This window comes from Taurulus bubalis (assembly GCF_910589615.1).
Source record: "Taurulus bubalis genome assembly, chromosome: 14".
Taxonomy (NCBI): domain Eukaryota; kingdom Metazoa; phylum Chordata; class Actinopteri; order Perciformes; family Cottidae; genus Taurulus; species Taurulus bubalis.
Window position 1 is genome coordinate 16,392,549 of NC_136602.1, and position 21,471 is coordinate 16,414,019.

At 42.9% G+C, this 21,471-nt stretch overlaps 2 protein-coding genes across 2 annotated transcripts; one reads left to right on the forward strand and one right to left on the reverse strand.

Annotated features, from left to right (window-relative positions):
- Positions 1-1,122: 1,122 nt before the first annotated feature.
- On the reverse strand, positions 1,123-8,826 carry zc3h6 (zinc finger CCCH-type containing 6). Its single transcript, XM_079229706.1, has 12 exons — positions 8,699-8,826; positions 6,369-6,588; positions 6,164-6,274; positions 5,825-6,074; positions 5,213-5,355; positions 4,791-4,919; positions 4,556-4,682; positions 4,344-4,453; positions 4,030-4,253; positions 3,535-3,947; positions 3,246-3,434; positions 1,123-3,024 (listed from the first exon to the last, which is right to left on the reverse strand). The coding sequence occupies exons 1-12, from the start codon at positions 8,782-8,784 to the stop codon at positions 1,463-1,465; spliced, it is 3,564 nt and encodes a 1,187-aa protein (XP_079085832.1). The 5' UTR covers positions 8,785-8,826; the 3' UTR covers positions 1,123-1,462.
- Positions 8,827-10,236: 1,410 nt separating this feature from the next.
- Positions 10,237-19,089, forward strand: fbln7 (fibulin 7; the record flags this gene model as incomplete). Its single annotated transcript, XM_079229897.1, has 8 exons — positions 10,237-10,314; positions 11,503-11,665; positions 13,291-13,467; positions 15,772-15,897; positions 16,052-16,189; positions 16,778-16,915; positions 17,317-17,455; positions 18,717-19,089. 8 exons carry the CDS (start codon positions 10,237-10,239, stop codon positions 19,087-19,089), a joined length of 1,332 nt encoding a protein of 443 aa, XP_079086023.1.
- Positions 19,090-21,471: the final 2,382 nt, after the last annotated feature.

Sequence of the window (21,471 nt, forward strand, 5' to 3'; positions counted from 1 at the left end):
TGTTATTGATCCTTAGATTTGATATCATGCTGGACATGTTACTGATTGTATTATTCACACAAAAATGAGACAATGCAACTTGATGTGTGATTCTGAAATAAAATATTGTATGTTTTATGTCTTTATTTCAGTTATTCATAACAAAACCACTGAAATGTGGCGAGCTTATGTGTTAAATGTCATATAGTATTATCACAACCATAACCACCAAACTGACAAAAAAAAGCATTATTCATTAAAACGCTCAAAAACTGGCTGTACATGTGATACAAAATAGGTATATACAATGTGAAATATGAAAATTATTTAAAAAAAAGTACATAGCTTAGTTTCAGTCCGACACGGCTCATCTCAAACAACACAAACCAACGAGCATTACGCCACCGTGAGCCCAGAATATATATATTTACCTTTTGTAGGACACATAACCCCATGGGCGCAACTACAGTCAACTCCAACAAAAATCAACATGAAAAAGTCATATTATCTCAACGCAATGTGAAGAGAATATTATCTTTCTTTGTATAATAAACTTCTTACTTTCTTATTCTGATGAAAAACTGTTTACTCACTATTTACAAGCTTTTCAGCAGTGAGTGTTCTGAGAAATGACAATGACAAATTCAATGAAGTAACCAATATTAACTTACTTAACTGTCATTACTGCTATAGGTTAACGAGTGAGAGAAGCCCACCACAGTAACTTTACGTCCGCAAAGCATTTAGGCCACTTAAAATTAAAAAGATCTGACAATGTACAAAAACGCAAGTTGAATGGCCACAATGTTGCAAAATTACACATTTCTTCTCAGCTGAGCATGGAACCATCTCATATTATGAATATCTGACCTGCTCACGTCAGAGGTGACAAATCCCAAACGCATGTCAATGTGTTAAGTGAATACAAATGTAAATATTCAAGAAAAACATCTGTTGACATTGTGGGGGAAAAAAAAAAAAAAATCACTATAAGTAAGCATAAACAGAAAGATCACATCATATAAAAGTGCCTTGAAATAAGTAAATACAAAAGAATCTCAAGGGATTTCTTACAATTATTGTTGAATTGAGTATTTTGCATCCTCTGAGTGTGAAGTGACTGGACCGTCTATTCTTCCAGGTGTGGTATGAACGCATGTGGGTCAGTTCTTCATGAAAACTATACAAGTTAACATAATTTCTTTTTTTGATCGATTAAAAACGTACATGAAAATTACACAATGATAAAAAGCCCTGAACACACACTTTCAAAAACACACAATAATGTAATGTTAGGTTAAAAGTAACTATACTCTGCGTCTGTGGACAGTTCATCTCCATACTGACAGATGTGTGGCACACTAGATAGTATGTGACTCTATAAAGTATAATTTATATACAGAAATAAATAAGTTAATGTAAAGCTAAATAAAGATCAAAATACAAATCTTCTGTGACTTTATATATGTCCACACTTGGTTGTTTACTGACAGAAAGGGGACGCAGTGGGATCAAAAGTTTTGAACACATCTTTAAGTGTCCTGTCGTCTTCCTCCTCCTGTAGATCATCACGTTTTGGTTCCTCCTTTTGCTCCTCCTCCTTTTGCTCCTCCTCCTTTTGCTCCTCCTCCTTTTGCTCCTCCTTCTTTTGCTCCTCCTTCTTTTGCTCCTCCTTCTTCTCTTGCTTATTTCCTTCCGCCTCCTCTTGTGCTCCCGTGGAGCCCTGCAGTCCTCCTGGTTTGGCCTGCCTCGGGTCAGTGTACTGGGGCCGGATTAGCCCGGCCAGTGCCTGGATGGGGAGGTTATGAACTGCAGGGGGTTTGACAGGTGAGGCAGGCGGCACTGTAGGAGAACTGGAAGGTGGAGGCTTATCCGAGGAGACGTCCATGCTTTTGCCCTCTTCAAAAGAGCCACTTCGTTGGGTTGGTGAGAGTGGCGGAGTATTGTCTTTCTTAGCCGGGAGTTTCAGAGTCAACGTCTTTCTGGGAGGCTCCGCTTGCTCCTTCGGACCCTGCTCCGTTTGATTACGAGGGTCGTACAGACTAATGCCCCCTAGGATCGTGGTAGGACTCTCTAGCCCTCCACCAGACGATGCCAGACGAGGGGCATAAGGTGGCAGCCTCTCCGGCTCTGGCTTCACTTGGACAGTGTGAGGAGAGGAGCTCACACTGGCCTTCTGTAACCTGGGGTCCACGACTCCTCCCACAGAGAAGGGCCCCTTCTGACACAGCAGCTTGGAGTCCAGACTCACTGTGCGCTTCAGTCTGGGGTCCAGAGTCTTATGCTGACGCGGATCTACAGGTCTTTCAGTGGAGGATCGGGACTCTAGGGATCCAGAGGGCAATCGACTCATACGTTCCTTCAAACGTGCCGCTACCAGTCTGGGGTCAATCGATGGAGGGCTAGAGACGGGGGGATGGTCCGGCAGGCTTGTGCGGTTCATCTGAGCATCTGCAATTAGAGGTGGAAGGGGCAGGTTGATGGAGTGCTCCTGTTTGGGCACTAAAGAAGGGAGGAGGTCTTCAGGGCCCCACACCACTGCCTGTGCAAAGGCTGGGCGCTGGAGCAAGATGTCCACCCGGATGTGGCTGAACTGCTTTAACTGGCAACGAGGGTCTCGCAGCCCCACATCAGCACTAGCGTCTAGAGGGATGAGAACAGCTTTGTCCCTGAGTTCCCTCTCTCCGTCATCATCCTCATCTCCTGTAGGAGGCTTCCGAGGAACAGCGTGGCTCTGCTGGCGATAGGAACTCTGCTCCATTGGTCTCACCTTCCTGGGGTCTCTGGAGAACCGTGGGTCTGCGACACCGTCGGACTCCTTTTTCATATCAGGGGGTCGCTGTCGAGGGTCTGTCTTCACACGGGGATCACTGGGTGGGGCCCTCTCCTTCACAAGCCGAGGGTCACCCAGTGCTGGAACTGGGGCAGTCTGCGGGGGCTTGGACTTAGACTGCTGCATCTCACTCTGCTTCTTGAGAGATTTAAGGATGGAGGAAACACAACTCCCATCCTCCTCATCACTCGAGTACCAGTTTGTAGTTTCGTCTGCAAAAAAAGATCGATATATTATTTAATATTTGTTTCGTCTGAGCATTCTTGTAAAATGTCTGTGTATAAGCACATTGTTTAGCGACGGGATTGGATAACTTTCCTTGGTAATAATCTTTGTACTTCAGTCAGTGCTCCATTTCTGAGGCGGTTCTTTTTTTCCCTGAGTTTTATCTAAATTAGGTCAGCAAACCTGCTTCTTGCCCGGAGGAACTTACCTCTGTTTGCATTGTTATCATCCTGGCCCTCTGCTCTCTGTGGCTCATTTCCCTGTGGATGTGACTCTTGCTGCTGCGTCAGGTGTAATAAAATGGCCTTCTGTACAGCTGGTGGTAAGGACTGCAACTGTGACTCTGCACCCATCTGCTGCTGCTGGAGGTTCTGCATGAAGGCCACACCGGGGTCAACTACATTGAAAAATAAAACAAAGAAAAACAATGTTGCAATTTCAGTGGAGTTTAAAAAGATAATTAACCTTTTGGATAACAATATAAACATTACATTGACCTCCTTGTGGACCCATGGCCTGGTTTCGGAGCAGGTTTCCGAAGAACTCTACTGGGTTCTGACCCAACGATGGAAAAGGGAAGAGATTCTGCAGCATCTGTAGATCTGGTGGAGGAAACGGAGGCATCTGCATATTATTCTGAAGGTTGAGATTGGGTCGGTTTCCATGGAAGGGTGGGGGTGGACCCGGGGGGATTGGCGGCTGCATTGGAAATCTGTGTGGTGGGTGCAGCCCTGGCGGGCTCATTGGCATGGGCGGTCCAGTGGAGTGACCCATGGGAAGAGGAGACCCAGGGGGAGGAACAGGAAGAGCAGAGGGGCCTGAAGGCGCCATACTTCCACTCTGCGTGTCCTCTGAGCCGCCGCTAAACTGATCGGTGCCGTCACCCTGATTCTGGGAGAAGTTGGATCCACTGAAAAATAAGGAGCACACTTAGGTTGAGAAGAAGCTCCATAGGGTTTGATTTGAGTTTGATTTCTGATGATTTTAGTTACCTCAGACCAATTTTTTGTGCCAAGTCAACAGTAGGTTGAACCGTGATTTCAAACAGGGAGGGGATCTTCTTCCCCGCTTGGCCGTCTGTAGGACTGCTCTGACCAGGAGTGGGCAGCAACCCCACCCCGGGTGGAGGCTTCGGAAGGGGGGCGATACCCTGCTTCCTCAGATCCTCCAGCTCCAACTCGTCCTCACGGGCGTTCTCCTCCTCAGTGTTAATTATCTGATAATATAGTCATAAAGCAGAAATAAGACAACTGTGTTGACCCTTACAGCTGAGCATCACTTTTTAAACACTTTCGTTTTGTTTTACCTTATCAAGCAACTCTTTGGTCACATCGTTCAAAGCGTCGTGGGAGAATTTGCAGTTGTCCCCTTGATAACATTTGGCTCCAGTATGGAAGAACTTGCAAGGGTATTCATGTGCAATCACAGGTTAAGGAATAGAACTAATTAAAAAGGTATAATGAGCTTTCACTTAATTATAAGATGACACATATGTATGTAATTACAACACTTGTGCACAGTGAAGGATATTGTGCATGTAAATGCAATTATCTCCTTTACTGCAGTATCCTTGGAGGTAAAACTTACAAAGTTCCTTTTTCTTATCTGGTATGACGAGCTCATGTTCAAACTTGCACTGCTCTCCCTGTATGAAGAAAAATATATTTTAAACTTTCAGTTAAAAGTGTTTGTTTTTAACAATATTTCAGCGTACATTGTCAAATAAAGTAAAACAACATAAGCGCTACTATACCTTGATGCATCTACCCTCCAGGAAATACTTGCAGATGTATCGACCGTTGTGTTCAACTGTGTGCTGATTGATAAACTCCTTGCTCATAATTGGCCGTTTCTTCTGAAATCCGGAGGAATTTTTTCCTTCCTGTGACACAAAAACAACAAGATGTGGTCTTAGTTTCTCAACGTATGTATTAATCTAGAGTACAAACTGGGAGGTACAAAGCTGAACAGTCCAGTCAAAAGCTGAAAAATAAAAGAATGACCAGTTTTATCTCAATTGTTTTATATATATAAAAAATGCATATTACATTGTGGTGCAGACAATATATACCGTACTTCAGCTTCATCAAGATGCTTTAAATATTATGGGACCACTGTGGCTTGTATTCTATTAAAATAGTAAATAACACTAATACTTCTGAATGGGAAACTTACTGGCATCATGTCTTCCATGCCCTGGTCTCCTCCTCGACCTCGTCCACGTCCTCCCCACGGTTTGCCCTTCAACTTCTTGTTCTTGTAGAGCATCCCACGTCCTCTTCCTGGGCCGCTCCCTCTGCCTCTTCCTCTCTGCCCAACTGCAAAATTTAAAAAAATCATAAACATAAAAATGAAAAAATAGTTCCAATTCTATCCACTATCCAAACTGCTTCTCCTATTTAGGGACGCTGGAGCCGATCCCAGCTGACATTGGGCGGAGGCAGGGTTCACAACGGACAGGTCTCCAGTCTATCGGAGTGCACATATAGAGACAGACAACCAGTCACGCTCACATTCACACCTACGACCAATTTAGAGTCTTCAATGAACCTAAACTGCATCTTTGGACTGTGGGAGGAAGCCGGAGAACCCAGAGGGAACCCACGCTGACACGGGGAGAACATGCAAACTCCACACAGAAGGAGCGCCCAGACCGGGAACCGAACCCGGGCCCTTCTTGCTGTAAGGTGACAGTGCTAGCCAAAAAGAGTTAAATAGGTAAATTAAGATACATCACTACACGAATGATCGAATATGAAAGTGGTTGATTTTAAAAGGCGTTCATACACTGCTGTTGTTTCATCCCCCTCATGCTTCCTCTCTTCATCTGGTCTTTGGCATAGCGTCCTCTTCCACGACTCTGAGAAACGGACTCTTTTGACTGCGGATACTCGGACATGTCATCTTCGTAATCCTCCTCCTCTTCATCATAGTCATACTTGTCATCACTGTAGTCGCTGTATTTGTCAAAATCACTGCTCTTGTGCGGCGGGGACTTCTGCGAGTTGCCATGGCCGCCCTTTGAATCCCGTCCATGCTGGCAAGTCAAAAGTCAAAGAGAGAAATGTCACACAATGAGGCCTTTATGAAAAGTAAGCGTCGACATGCCAGCGGTGGTGAACTCACCTGAGAGGACTGGCCATCAGATCCCTGGCTCTTCCGGTTTTTGGGTCTTTCTGGTCGGTCGTAGTCGGAGTCATAGCTGTCCGAGCTGGAGCTGCTAGAAGGGGAGTGGTGCTGAGGAGAGTTGGAACAAAGGAGAAACACAACATTAAAGTGGATTACTAGGAGTAGTTCAATCTCATGCCTTCATTGCGGTATTATATCTTACTTTCTGTCGGTCGCGCCTCCTCCTTTTAGACCTCCTCTTCTCTCGAGTCTTTTTGTATCTTTTCCTGGAGTGCCTGTGAGTCTTCTCTTCTTTCTCTTTTCCTTTGTCTTTCTCCTTTTCCTTCTCTTTGTCTTCATTTCCCGCTGCAGCCTCTTTGTTTTCCTCTTCAATTCCAATCCCTTCATCATCTATTTCTCCATCTTCCAGTTCACCATCCTCTCTAAAAAAAAAAAAAAAAAGAAGAGGAAAACAGTCAATACAATGAGTATAAGTGTAAGGGTTTATTTACTGTATTTGTCAGTCAGCTGGAATAATTCAAATGTTGTGCACATAATGAGCAAAAAATCTGATGAACAAATAACCACAAATCCCCTTATTTTTTATTAAATCATGACAGATTTAATAAGAAATAAAATTACACTAAACTGTCAATGTATTTTCCCTTCATTTGGAGTAAAGTACTAAATATCACGCCAGACAAGTTTCCAAAATGTCCGAAGTCTTTCCTGCACTAAAACATCTTGTCAATAATTAAAGGCTTAGTTTTGATTCCCTGTGAATCAGAGTGTGGTTATTTCATGAAAGACTATTAAATTCAACCTCAGGTTGAGTAACATCCATGAAAACCTCTGATTTCTCAAAGCAAGGTCATTCAGTCTATTTAATGACAGCCTGGAGTCAGAGATGAGTTAAGTATGATTTAGTCCCACATATAACCTTTAGGACAAAGGTCCATAGTTACTGAAAAATAAAAGTAGGTTTTTGGGATGTCCAACAAACACCATCTGGTTGAAAGGCATGAGCCCTCCTGTAGGAACCACTTTGAAGTCATTATTGCAATAATTGTAAATGTCTAATAGGCAGGATATCTTCACAGGAGCATTTAAGTTCATGTTTAAAGACCCAAATGTCCATTACTGCTATGAGAATGTTGGGTGTTCCTTCTATGTATTTGCTGCAGCACCCATGACCCCTGTGTGTCTGCAGAGGACATGACTGAGCTGGTGACCAGGCGAGTACTTCACATCCACGCCATTTGTCATCATGTCTCAGACAGGACTGGTTAGGGTATATTTAGATGGTTAACTTATAACACTCCCCTTTGGCAGTTAAAAGCAAGTTTTTACAAACACCTGGTTCATATTTAAAAGTATGCATCAAAAGCATCGATTTATACATCAATCCTTCCACTGTTAATATTATTTTTGCAACATTTAATGCCGGCTGCCTTAAACTATATATACATGCAGGTTGGAGCGTGAAACAAAAACACCTTGCAATGAAAAGGAAAGTTCAACAACCGACCCAGGTCTGCTCTCAGACACCAGCTGCCTCTTCCTACGACACCAGTGCAGGACAGGCTTCAACCGGACACCCTGCATAAAGCCACCTAATACCGACATACATTTTGTAGACCAGAAGATTAAATATAAAACATTAAATTCAACTTCAATATCTCTGCGGAAAACTGGCATAAAAGTACTCTTTCCTATTGCCACATTTGACCAAAATCATGTAATTAAATACTTATGAATGAAGTAAAATGCTTAATATTAGCATCACTGGTAGAATACTGCCTTTATGGATGGTATACAAATATCCCAGTATAAGTATTCAACTTATCGGTGCAATAAAACCACAATTATATCTATCCATGTGAGAGGAAAAGCTAACCCTAACCCTCAAGAGCGGAGAACACAGTACACCAGCTTTTGCTCCAACCAAACACAACACCAGTCGTTTCTTCTTCTCTGCTTGAACTAGTGTTAGACAGTGACATATTTGCTTTGACACCAGCAAACATATGACCCTCTTTGTTGACATGGTCCGACAACCCAGCAAGCATTTACAGACCAATCCCAGGGACACAGGCCCGAATCCAGCAGCACATCATCTCTCAACCCTGCGTGAACCCTGCCTCGCTCTCAGCAGTACTGCCAGGTGCCCGGTAGAGGGCGCACAGCAAGAGGATGGGCGTGGCTGTACATTTACATCATAGTAATTTGCATAGTCCCCTGCAGTTGGCAACAATGAAGCCATGAATTCATCCCTGAACCACAACAACAAACGATGAGCTCTGCTACCTTGCATGGAGATGATCATGAATGACGGGAAAGCTAGGCTGTTTGGAACAGCGATATTCAAATTGCACCAAAAAGGCATGCAAAGATTTTTTTTTTTGAGGGGAGGGGGGTGGGGGGAACCGTGGACCCTAGACCTGCAATTCATGGTTAAATAAAGAAAACACAAACACAAGCACGGAGACCCACCAACAGCACTCAAAACGCACAGATGAGCGTATCAAGAATTGCATAAGAATGTTACTCGACCTTTCATCCCCTGCATGCTCAGAGTCTGTCATGTTTTTGTCAAGAACAGGGGCTGGGGGACTGGAAACAAGGCTCACAGAAGCCATTGGAGAGCGGATCTGCCTCCCTTCTCCCCGGTACAAGAGTGAATTAACTCAGTCACTCGAGGAGACGTTGGGTTGTGAGAGATGCTGGAAGATTTCAGACTGGAAAAAACTCACGGTGTTACATGTCTCGACAGAGACAGTAAACGGACACTGTCCTCTTTCATGTCAATGACGTTTTAACTCTGTGAGCACAGCTTGATACCCCGCTTTGCTAATGTCCCGTCGGTTGACAGCTGCCATGGTGAAATAGAGGAGGCGGAGGGAGAAACAGACAGAAATGTAACCATGTTCGTTGATTTCAGCATCTTCATAGGATTTTTCAACAGGGACATCATCTCAAAATGGCTTCTGAGGTCTGCAGCACATTCCTGGATTGTGTATTCCTCCACGTATATATATATATAGTCCTCTGAGGATCAATCTAACATGGTTGCAACAAATCCTCGTCTGCTATTGGCTAAACGTTGCGCGGGTGACGAGAGCTGCGGTTCTCATTGGTTAAAAAGCAACGTCTGTTATTTTCAACATCTGCAACAATAAAGCATATACGACGCACAGTTGTGCTTTTGTCGACGTTTTAATGTATTAACGTTTGTATAACGCAGTTACAACAACCCGAGATTGTTTTATATTTGTTAAAGCAAAACAGCTGAAGTCCATTCCCGTTATCGCGTTATTAGTGACTACGTATTCTAACCGTTGTGTGGGCTCTACTTCACGCGCTCCTGCAGTCCTGTCGTTGACCACCAGGTGACGCTCTGACTCTGCAAGCAAACCCTAAAAGACTATACCTACATACAGACAAATAAACATGATGCACGTCCGGTAGTGAGTAAAATGTTTATCAATAGACCAACAATGCCTCAAAACTAGTGTTGTTCTTTATAGTCTACAAAACAATGTGGCCTTAACGGTGAACGTGTCAGTTCGGCTCACCTGATCGATAACTGGTCATTAGGTGTGTATAGCCGACTATGACAAAGGCTTAACGACCTGTTTCATAATGAACATCATAATATTCCTCGAATATCTTATTCTGAAGAGATCCAGTCATTTGAGTATTAAAGGAAAAATAAACAATTGTTTTTCTTTACCCTTTTTGGCGCAGTTAACACATATAATTAAGTTAATATTATACTTATTTGTCAGATATAGCTGACTGTGGTAAACTGTTCCTTGACAGCAACATGGAGATGTAAAGAGAAAAATACATAAATGTTTGGGAGTATCTCGGTGGGAGGGATTCCTGCAGGAAACAGTTAGGTGGCGTGCAGAGCTCAGAGGCTGAACTTTTCGAGAGCGCAGATGACGGGAGCGCATCTCTGTGTCGGACACCTGATGAGCATCCTCCAAACTCTTCAAACGAGGGGACAAGGGATTTTACCGACGCTCTAAATTTTGGAGAACAGCAACAGGGAACAGCATCACTGTATTATTGCTGGACTGTAGGAGATGGCACTGTCTTTTCGACGCAGGTGTTTGCTGTTGCTGTGTTTGACAGCCATCCAGAGTGGCAATGCTGCCGTTCAGGTATGAGCAATCTACTTTACTTCAAATGCAACAACTCACTCGTCCAAGAAGAGCTGCCATCTGGGCAACTTGTCTCAATAAAGTGTGTTTGGACCTAGATTCCTTACTTAGATCTGAACATCTGACTACACATACACTATGTTTGGGAAGTATTTATAAAATTGATGAAAAGTAATCCATTTTAATATCTTAATCCTATTATCCATACAAAAAAGTCACCCCAACAATAATATTGTGTTTTATTCTGTTAAACCTCTTTTTCCAGCTTATTGTGATTGTAGCCTTCGTGTCATTTTAAGTTTTGCCAGGTTTGTGATCCCAGTCTACAGTTTTTTAGCGGTGAAATTGCACGATACATTTTGCTTTTCCCCAAAACTTCCCATGTATAGCATCCGGATATGAGTCCTCTCATGTCTTGTCTGCTGGTGGCATTTCCCCTTTGCCTGAAGGGAAAGGGAGCAGAGCACTGTTTTAACTACTGCACAAGTCCAAACTATGTGCACATTGAATTTGAATGTATTGAAGCTAGTTGTTTTTGTGCAAGGCCCTCCAAATGCAAGTGCAGGAATGTAAGGTATGCTGCACAGAGAAATTGTTCCTATGAGCATGTGATTAATAAACCCTCCTGAAAGGATTAGAGGCACTTTCTCTGTAATGGCTTGACAAGCTTTCTCGCTCAAGTAACTGCTACTGGCACCCATGCTATTTTGAGTATGCCCATTCAGGATTCTCCAAAGAGCATTGCCTTCCTTCCTATCCCATGCAAAATATACAGAAGAACAACATTTTGGACTTAGGTCACATTGACATCTGCCAAACAGCTTTTGTCCAGCTGTGTCTGACACTGGAGTTGTGATAGCAAGTGGAAAGAGGAGAAGAAGAGAGGTGGTGGGCCTAAAATATCTCACATATGAGTGCAATGAGGCTTAATGGAAAATAGAGCTCAATAGAGAGCAAATAGAGTTCAAAATAAAATGGAATCATGGTGACTGCACCATGGAAATAGAATAAAAACATGTTGCATAATGTATTCTAATATCAATGAAAACTCTGTGTGACCACAACAACTATACAATGGGTTTAGTTTGAATTTTTGCACATTCATGTTTATTCACAGCTCATGTTTAATACTTGATTCCTGTGCTGGTTTTCTTAATTCTGCTCATAGTGCTCATGCTTTATCCACAGACGTGCATGGACAAGCACCAGGTGGTCGGGGTGCTTCGTCAAATGGAGAAGTTTCTGAAAGGCCAAGAGATGCGATTTACGGAGGGCCTCAGGATCATGAAGTCAAAGCTGGCGACGCTCCAGAACTCTGTCTCCAAGTTACCTCAAGCTGACCAGTCAGCTGGTGAGTAATAAGCAGATAACAGCACGTACCGCCACCCTAGTCATCATATTCCTCCTTCAATTAATATTTACATCCGTGCTTTTCCCACTGTCCCTTGTCTCAATGTTTTGTCTAAAAAAGGTAATTTGTCCTACATCCTAATCTTCATCAACATGCTCGTAGTTGATCATTATTAAATCCAACTCCCTCGTCACACAGGTTGAGGTTGTGCAGAGCTATGCGGGATGTACATATCTCATCATAATGATACCTATAGGATTTTGTGTATTACATTCTGTTACATTAGCCCCTTTCACAATTACCTGAATAATGGATCTTGGTAAAGATATTTAGTAAAGCTTGTGTCTAATTTGGTGAATGGATGCGTGATGTCTCTATTTAAAGGAGTTATAAACTTCGAAAATTATTCTACACATCTTTTTTTACAAAGAGTTTACAGAATGAGTGGATATGCAATTGACAATCCATAAAGTTCCACATGCATGAATGATACGACTGAGGTTTGGAAATACAGTGAATGATGTTTCACTTAAATGCAAAAGAAGATTCCAAAGTATAAAATGTACAACATTTTGGGAACGTTCAATTGTTTGAAGTTCATCTTTAAACAGATTTATTGTTAAAAGAGAGCCAGATATTGCTTCTTTTATTATGGGATTACGTATTCATCCAACAGCGCGGGGTCATCTCAGTTACAGAGTTGGGTACCTGACAGGGGAAGTGGATTTGTGGAATTGTGTTGTTTGGCAGCAGACGCTGGGGCCAATTTGTTAGTGATGGACCAGTTCAGTCCATAACTCTGCAGAGTACTTGGCAAGACAGGAGGAAGCAGACATTTTTCATTTATACCAATAAAGGCTCAACAAAATGAAAGGACAAAAGTGAAATTACTGCACCGCCAGCTTTAAATGTTCAGATCAGGATGTTTTGCACATTTTTGTATGTTCTTTTAGTTTTTTTTGCAGCCGCTAAGGCGTCAGCTAATGGGGATCCAGTTAATAAACTAAACAAAAAGTTCAGATCAGGATTGTATCCCCCAAAAATACACATTGAAATAAAAAGTAAATAGATTGTTGATTTGGATGCATTTACAATAAATGCATAGGTAAAATAATATAGATTATAATCTGACAATGTAATAATGTTTTGCAGCATTCCTTGTTCTTGCTTATTCTACAGTATATACTTTCCTTTCATCTTAAAGTAAGTGGTGGTTTTCACTTAGGTTGAAAGCATATAGGAAACATGTTCTCCGACTAGGATGAGGTATACGTTCTCTTAAAAGTCCATAACCTAATCCATTCACAATGTTGTGTAATGTAATTATGTTCTATATTATACAAGCCTGAAACTTTCCAGAGCATGACAAAATAGCATAACATTTGGCTGCTGGCAAAATTCTGACTCATAAAAATGGCCGGTGATGTGCCGGTTGACTGTAAACGAGGCATTTGAACCGTCCTCTCCCGTGAAGGCTCAGCGCTGCCCAGTGACACGTGTATATCCCCAGGCAGGGAATGCCAGAGGATGTTGGGAGGCTTACTCCACATGTGACCAGCTTCCTCTCGTGCTCTCTCTCTCTCTCTCTCTCTCTCTCTCTCTCTCTCTCTCTCACACACACACAGCTCCCACCACCTGCCCCACGCTGGAAGCCCCTGCTCACGGAACCAAGTTTGGCTCAAAGTATTTAGTTGGACATGAGGTCCACTTCACTTGTTCCCAGGGTCACCATCTCGTTGGTTCGGCCTCTCGTGCCTGCCGGGACAACGGCACCTGGACTGGCACCGGTGCCATCTGTAAAGGTGAGCAAGACACACAAAATTCCACGGCCCTCGCTTCGCCACAGAGCCTGTTTTTTAACCATGTGTGAGACCAGTGTTGCATTTGATTCAGGTGAGGAATGCAGTCTCACTTCAGCGGCTCTATGTTTTCATCACATGATTAGGAGCTTTTCACCCCCATGACTTTCTCCGCATATAAACACACATCCACTACTTACTACTTTTCTGATTTGGTGGAATGTTATGGGCCAGGAAGTGCTATGTCTGTGCATTTTTCACACCAATGTAGGGCGACCTCGGCTCAGCGGCATCTGAATGCCAGGCTGAAAGAGACAGAAGCCAACTGAGCTCCTCACACACACACACAGATAACAGGCAAAGAAAAGAGGCATTCTTTAGCGTGGCTGGAGCTCCTCTGCGTACTGAATGAAGCCCTCGTTAAAATGGCATTAAATGTCTCTGCACACAGAACAACACCTGTACTGCATTCCACTGTGGGGTGCCTTACCCTCCAGGTTTCCACTCCTCATGAACAACAGTGGTTGGGCTACTGTAAGATAAACCCTTCCTCTCTTGCTCATGTTTCCCTGGTTCTTTGACAGCAGTCCCACTGGACGGGGTTAGGTCCAGACATTATACCCAGACCATGGTCTGATAGCACAGAAGTATGTTAAGCATGCTATTGATTGCCCGGTCAGCCTGTGCCAGTGGCACTCTTCCAGAAAATTCCAAGTGGCGCACTCAGTTGAACATGTGCATACGTTTATTGACATTCATGGTTAAAACAACATGAGATGCCTTGACTCTGCACAGTATTATCCCTGTTCGTGTGTTTCAGCTCAGCATAAGGGGTCTAAATTTAGTCATGCTTAAAAAACAGTATTGACAAAGTGTGAAAACTTTAAAGTTAAGAAGAGTTTAAAAATATCTAGCAGAGTGAAGTGGGCCTTTTCATGTTATGGTCCTGTGGTGGCCCCTGGGGAAGCCAAATAAACATTTAAAGGGATTGGTTGTCATCCAGAGGGCTCAGAGAGCAGAGGCTGCTTCATGATTTCAACATCTACACAATTCGAAGAGCTGACTCCAGAAACAAAGATCATAATATATTTTTCTTCGAGTGGCCACACTTACTAATATAGGATTATCATCTTTGTGGCCACTGTTTGATGATTAACCTCTATGCCACAACAAAGACTGTAAGATGTAACATTGGTGGGTAAATGTAGATCTGTACTACACCCACAAAGATGTCTCCAGTATGTATTCAGGCACAAGTATTTCACCCAGCTATTTTTGCATCCCACTATTTTCTATTCCAGACGCTACTGTACTCATACTCATTTATACCAATTTTGCACTACAAGTTTAGGTGATGAAATGCTTGTGATCAAGTATGAATTAAGTTTGCATGAAAACCTGAGAATCTTTTTATCAGAAGTTATTGAGAAGTCAGGTACTTCTTAACTGTTTGTTTTGTAGATAGGTAAAACCTTCAAGTTTTAAAATTACTCTTATGTGTTTCACAAAGCCTTAAAGTTATGAGAAAAGCATATGTCCGGAGACTAACACCAACAATTTGACCATGAAAGCACAAGATGGATTTTATTGACTTACATTTTAAGAGTCCTCCCCATTAGATTTGATTAAAATACTACTTTTCCAGAAATGGAACAAATAAAAGGGCGTCAGAGACTTGCTGTTGACATACTCTGCCCATAATGACAGTGCCAGTTTCTCGGTTTTAAGCATCAGTTATTAAACTGGGTGGACACTTATTGCCGCTCTTTGGATGGATGGTAGATGGGAAGGGCTTACAGAGGTTCTTTCATTTTTGTTGACCTTTTTTTTCTTTGAAGACCAACTCTTCCCATCATTTTCTGCTGTATGATAAATTGGGCTGCAGATGATTTCTGCGAACCATTGTTGAAATTCTATGTATTTTATTAAGAAGCCCCTAGTATTTTTTACTTTTTCAAAGGGGATAGAAGCACACTGGTTGTGACGATAACTCTGGATACACTTTTTACCACTTTACATACCTGCAGAAATAAAGAAAGAACATTCAGCCTGAGGGAAAGATTATAAGGTGTTTTCACAAATTATAACTGTGACAACAAACAAAGTCAAAGGGAGCATCAATGTGATGAAATAATATGTATCTAAGAAGGAAAAAGCTGCAAGTTGTTTTAACCCTCGTGTTGTCTTGGGGTCAAGATGACCCATCAACACACATACATATACACTCGTACACGGGTCATTTTGACCCCCAAGACAACACAAGGGTTAAATGGTGACCACAGTGATTATTCTCTCCCGCACCCACAGATATAGCTGAGTGTGAAAGTAATCCCTGCCAAAATGGAGCTACCTGTGTGGAAGGTGTTAACCAGTACAAATGCACCTGCCCCCAGAGCTGGAGTGGCTCTCACTGTCAGCATCAAACCCAGACAGGTCAGTGCCACAAATGTCTAACACTCTTTGTTAAGTTTGTATTTTCTTGTCAGTCAAGACTGAGATCTACTACTGTACATGTTTACAATGTGTTCAGCTCGAGGTCAAATGTCAGGACAGGTCTTCAACTTTCATATGTTCTCCCCCAATGCAGCCCCGCCCGAGTGGAGTGTTATGAACGATCCAGCGTTCAGCCGCAGACCTCGCTGTGCCCAAGTGAACAGAGCCCAACACTGCAGCTGCGATGCAGGCTTTCACATGAGTGGAACCTCGGACAACAGTATCTGTCAGGGTGAGCTGCAAACGTTGTGTTCCTTAATTGATCCCTGTAGGGGAATTGTCCTTTCACTGCTCCTCTTCACAGGGAAGCAATGTCAGCTACAGAGCAGGTCCCTGAAGCTGGTTGCTCACTGACGTCTCAGCAAGACTAATGGCATGTGTTAAAGGGACTTTGCTGCTGAAAAGATCCCAGAGTAACCACATCTTTTACTCCTCTCGTGATTAATATGGTTACAAATGAGAGAAATCTGAGAGGCCAGTCTGTGACAAACAAAATAATCCTCCACAAGCTGATTAGCATCCATTTAGGTCACAGTTCAGTTGCTTTTAAGATGTAACGGGTTGAGTAACAATTTGAATGAGTTTTCATGTTGTTGCCTCAAATGTGTTAATGCCACAATGCTGAAAGAGCAAACCTGATGGACCTCAATGCTGACGATCACCTGAGGGACAGAAACAACATATGTTGGTTCCTTGGTGTGTGTTGTAAACTGTATAAGGTATATCACTACCTAAAGGCTCCCTCCTAGTTATACTTTTAGGTACAATGGCCATGTGATCCATGTTTACGACATGCATTTATTTGTCTGTTTCCCGACAGATGTAAACGAGTGTGAAGTGTACCGACTTGACAAAGGAGGGAAGCTTTGCATCCACGAGTGTGTGAATGTCCCGGGCTCGTACCACTGCTCTTGCCCCAGCGGCTACAAGTTGCTCCCAGACGGGCGGAACTGTGAGGGTGAGTGACAAGAGGGAACAGAGGACAAAGGCTCATTCACAGAGCCCTAGCTGCAGATCTGGCTGGGTATGCAGCTCCGGAGGGGAATACCTGTGACTTAAAGAGAGGAGCCTTTAGCACCGAGCCTTTAGTTTCTGCAGAGGTGTCTGTTGGCCCCAAACCTCGTTACCACTTTCATTTGCACCCCTGAAGCTGACACTGCTTGCCAGTGGAATGAGTGACCTCACCCTTTTCCAGCAGAAGGGATCTTTAGGACATGAGACTAAACTGAAAACCCAAATAAACAATCACAGCGCAGCACCCCCTGCTCAGCCTGTGGTAACCAGGAAGCAGGGAGTCAGTCTGGCAAGTCTCTCTGCCCGCTTCTGAGTCTTACATGCCTCTTCTGTTTTGTCTTCCAGATGTGGACGAATGTTTAAGCCAGCAGCACAACTGTAGCCGAGGGACAACTTGTATCAACACGGGGGGAGGCTTTCAGTGCGTCAACCCAGAGTGTCCCCGTTCTCATGGCAACATCAGCTACGTCAGGACATCTCCCTTGTAAGTGGATAGACCCCAATGTGACCCCTTTGTCAGTGAAAAGCTTTCGAAAAAAGTAAACCAGGATCAGATCTTCCACATGCCAGCGGGACATTGTCATCAGCTTTCAAATGACCACGTGAATACTAAATCAAAACCGACTGTGAGACACTAATGGGCTCCTGGCGGACATTTCGACTTGGAATAGCAAGAAAAGTAGAAATAAAACAGATAATTTCTGTGTTCAGGTGTGCAGGTAATCCATGCCAGTGAACCGACATGCGCAACCAGAGGTTAAAACACAGGTATTGAATGTGGTACAGCCTTGGAGCGCTCCAGCTGAGATACATAAGGGGAAATTTACGTTTTATGCAACTTGAGAGTTTTGACCATATTGCTAATGGTAAAAATAACATTAAACTTGCCATGGGAACTACTTTGGAGCACTACAACTAACTGCCAAGTCAACCAAACCGTTTTGGAAGAGAAAGCAAAGGCTTCAGATAAAAAGGATTCCTACTAAACTGTATCCACTACAGTTTACCAACCGACCTCCTGGTTCTACTTTGACCTGCTCTAATTAGTGTATTAGTAGTTGTTGTTGTGGCAGTGATGTTCTCAGATCTTACTTTGGTGTAATGTCATCATAACCAATAGGAATAATGACAATAAAACACGGATGATTAGCAGAAATTCACTGCATGACGTTTTTTTAAATTTTCTTAAAAACCATGTAGAACGTCTATGTCTTTGCCAAATGTTTGGCGATATTACAACTTCCATATCCCTATTTGCCAAGTCATCAGCAAGCTGCCTCATTTAAGAGCTTGAAACAAAGCTCTGTTTGCTTCTACTGAACCATCAATGTGGTGAAATACTGCTCCACTGCCAGCGAAGGGGATGAATACATGTTTGGGCAAACACTTTGTAACAAGGGACAGAGCATGGAATCGAGAAAGGCAGTAGCTGTATCCCCATTTCATAACGCCAGGCAGGTTTTGAGATCACCGTGCACACAGATGGCATTTTGGAAGCTCTGCAAAGAAAAAAAGGTCACAGCTTTTTCTATGATCCAACACTTCGGGGCCCATGACCTCATATGTACTGTATGTATGTGTGTCACTTCTCTTTACTCACAAAGAGGCACTTATAATCACTATTACGTAATTGTTTTCTCAGTGACAAAATGGCTGCAATACATGACAACTGCCTAATGGAAAACATGTAACATTTTGTCCTGTAATGCCCCCTGCTTAATATTTGCTGCCTTTCTGTCCGGCAGTCAGTGTGAGAGAAACCCTTGCCCCATGGACAGCAGATCCTGCCACCTGGCTCCCAAGACCGTGTCCTTCCACTACCTGTCTCTGACCTCCAACCTGCAGACTCCTGCGACGCTTTTCCGTATGGCGACCGCCACCGCCCCAGGGCGCACCGGGCCGGACAGCCTGCGCTTTGGCATAGTGGGAGGAAACTCCCGAGGCACCTTTGTCATGCAGCGTTCAGACAGGCAGACTGGTGAGCTGATACTGGTTCAGCAGCTGCACGGGCCACAGGAGATCAGCGTCGATGTAGACATGTCTGAGTACAGCGACCGCACCTTTCAGGCCAAGCATGTGGCCAGGGTTAACGTTCTGGTTTCACCTTACAACTTCTGAGATCGCGCTGGCGAAGGAGAAAGACTAGAGACAGACGGGGGAAGAGGAGCAAGGAAGAGTGTACTGGTACTGTTTCTTCTTCCCATATCAGAAATTAATTTGCCTGAGTAGCTGGTCGCAGGCCAGCCTTTGTTCAGTGGCCAAATGACCAAAAGAGTGAGAGAGTGACAAGCCAATATTATAATGTATAATATAACAGTTATATTATGAATAACAATTTATGGCAAAACACATCATAGATGCTTCTTAAAGTTAGTATGAGCTTTGACTGATGTTTGACTGAGTGTGTTTTGAATGCATGGAAACTAGCTAAACATGAGCATACATGGGTTGGGAGGGATGTAGAACTGTTTTTGCCATTGCTGTTGCTTTATGTTTGTATTTTTTTGTCCATCATAGATCATGTCTGTAGCTCAGGGTCCGGCCGCGGGGCTGATGCACTGCCCTCGTTTTGTTGATGATGAATCTCTATAAGACATTAGTGCTCCTGAGGCTCTAATGTATTGGAAATATTATTGCTGGTTTTTACATTGGAACATACTGTACGCCACATGTTTATCTTTCATCGTATACTGTATATTGGTTCTTTTTTGTACTAGCTTGACTCGTTTAAGCACCATCCATTATACTAAGGGAGTTTTTTTTTTTAAACAGTAGATGCAGTCATGTACCTGAGCATATTTCCTCTATTACTCATATTCTGTATGTTACCCAGAAATCATTATATTCAGATCAACGTTGATTTGGCAAGCTTGCAAATGCACTACACAATTTATTTTAAATGTCTCTACATAACTGAAATAAAGTCGGTCTAACATTTCATTATTTGTTAAAACTACCTTACTTGACGCTGAACAGCTGCTACTAAATGTCCTTGTTTTTCATTCTACAGTATTCTACCAATATGAGTGAGTTTTAATGACCGAAATTGATGAATGAACGCTGGACGACGATCAAAAGTTCTCTGACTGGATGGAAGAAAGGTTAGAGAGGAAGAATGTGTGTTTTATAATATAACCCTTGAGGCATGAGTTCACAGACGAAACAAGGAAAAGCAGCATTTCCCACATGCCGCAGAAACAAACAGCGTTTCTATTTGACTTAAATTCAAGGAACAGCGACTGTCACATTTTGAAAACATATCTTAGTGTGTCTACTTGTTAGAGAAAGAAGAGACTAATGTTCACCACATGTGTTCTCTTCACTCTGTCCTCCTCCTCCCACGTATCCATCCAGGGGTTTACATTGTAAAAAAAAAGAAGATTTGCATGCTTCCAGGAGGGAGTGGATGGCGAGAATCAAAACACATGCCCCGGCAGTACACACTGCTCAGAAAATGACAACGCGGCTTAATGGCAGTAATTTCCTTCAGTAACCAAACCAGTAGGGCTCACATTGCAGCTTTTGTTTCCAGGCTTGTGCTCGGGCTATTTGATGTTCACATGTTTCATCCATTCTGAGGCGGCAGGACTTATTGCCAGAGAATTGGAGAGCACTGAGCTACATAACACAAGCCATTTGCTGGAAAGTAACAATAAAAATATACAGTAAGGGCCTTGATGCAAAGCCAGCACATAGTGTGGTTTACACTGGTTTTATGTCATAGTCACCGAAACAGTGACTTTGGGGCTCTGTTCCTCTCTTCCTCTTATTGGTGACTTTCGTGCACCATTCATAAGGAGTTGACAAAATAGCCGAAACACACATATAATAGATATACACAAATATACAGAGGCCATCGGTAAATACCTATAATGTGTTTTTGAAACTTTAGGAAGTGATGGTGTACTATTTTACTATAGATTATTGGTAAAGATCTGTCAGTGACCAATACAAGTGTACTGTGCCAATGCTGAACTGTTTGAAATGGACACAAATGAATGTATTCAAGCACGAAAGCACAAATCCTATTGAAGTGATACAGCAGGCACACAATAAATCTATTGTGTGTCGCTGGAAGGTTAGTCCAGAAAGAAAGGCACTGGAGAGGAATGTTACTGTACTTTTATTGTCCAGGAGAGGAGCGAGGTCGTCTGTGGGTCATCTTTCATGTGGGATAAATATGTGAAGGTATAGGAAGGCAGAATACACGTCTTTGACTTTAAATGGCCTACACATCTGCTATAGAGTAACAAAATAATGGCAACAATGCTTATGGTTGAGACAAATATCATAGTTTGGTCCAGTCCTATCATCAGCTTCTTAGACATAAAGAATACATGATAGACTAGAAAACAGAATTAATGACTTAAGGTACCAGGTTGCTCAAATGGAGGAACCTGGTCTCTCTGGGGCCCACAGGGGTTTTCTTAAAATGAGGCCATGCTTTCCTGTTTGTCTCCACAAATAAATCTTGGTTTTATTAGTGATTTCATAATTGTA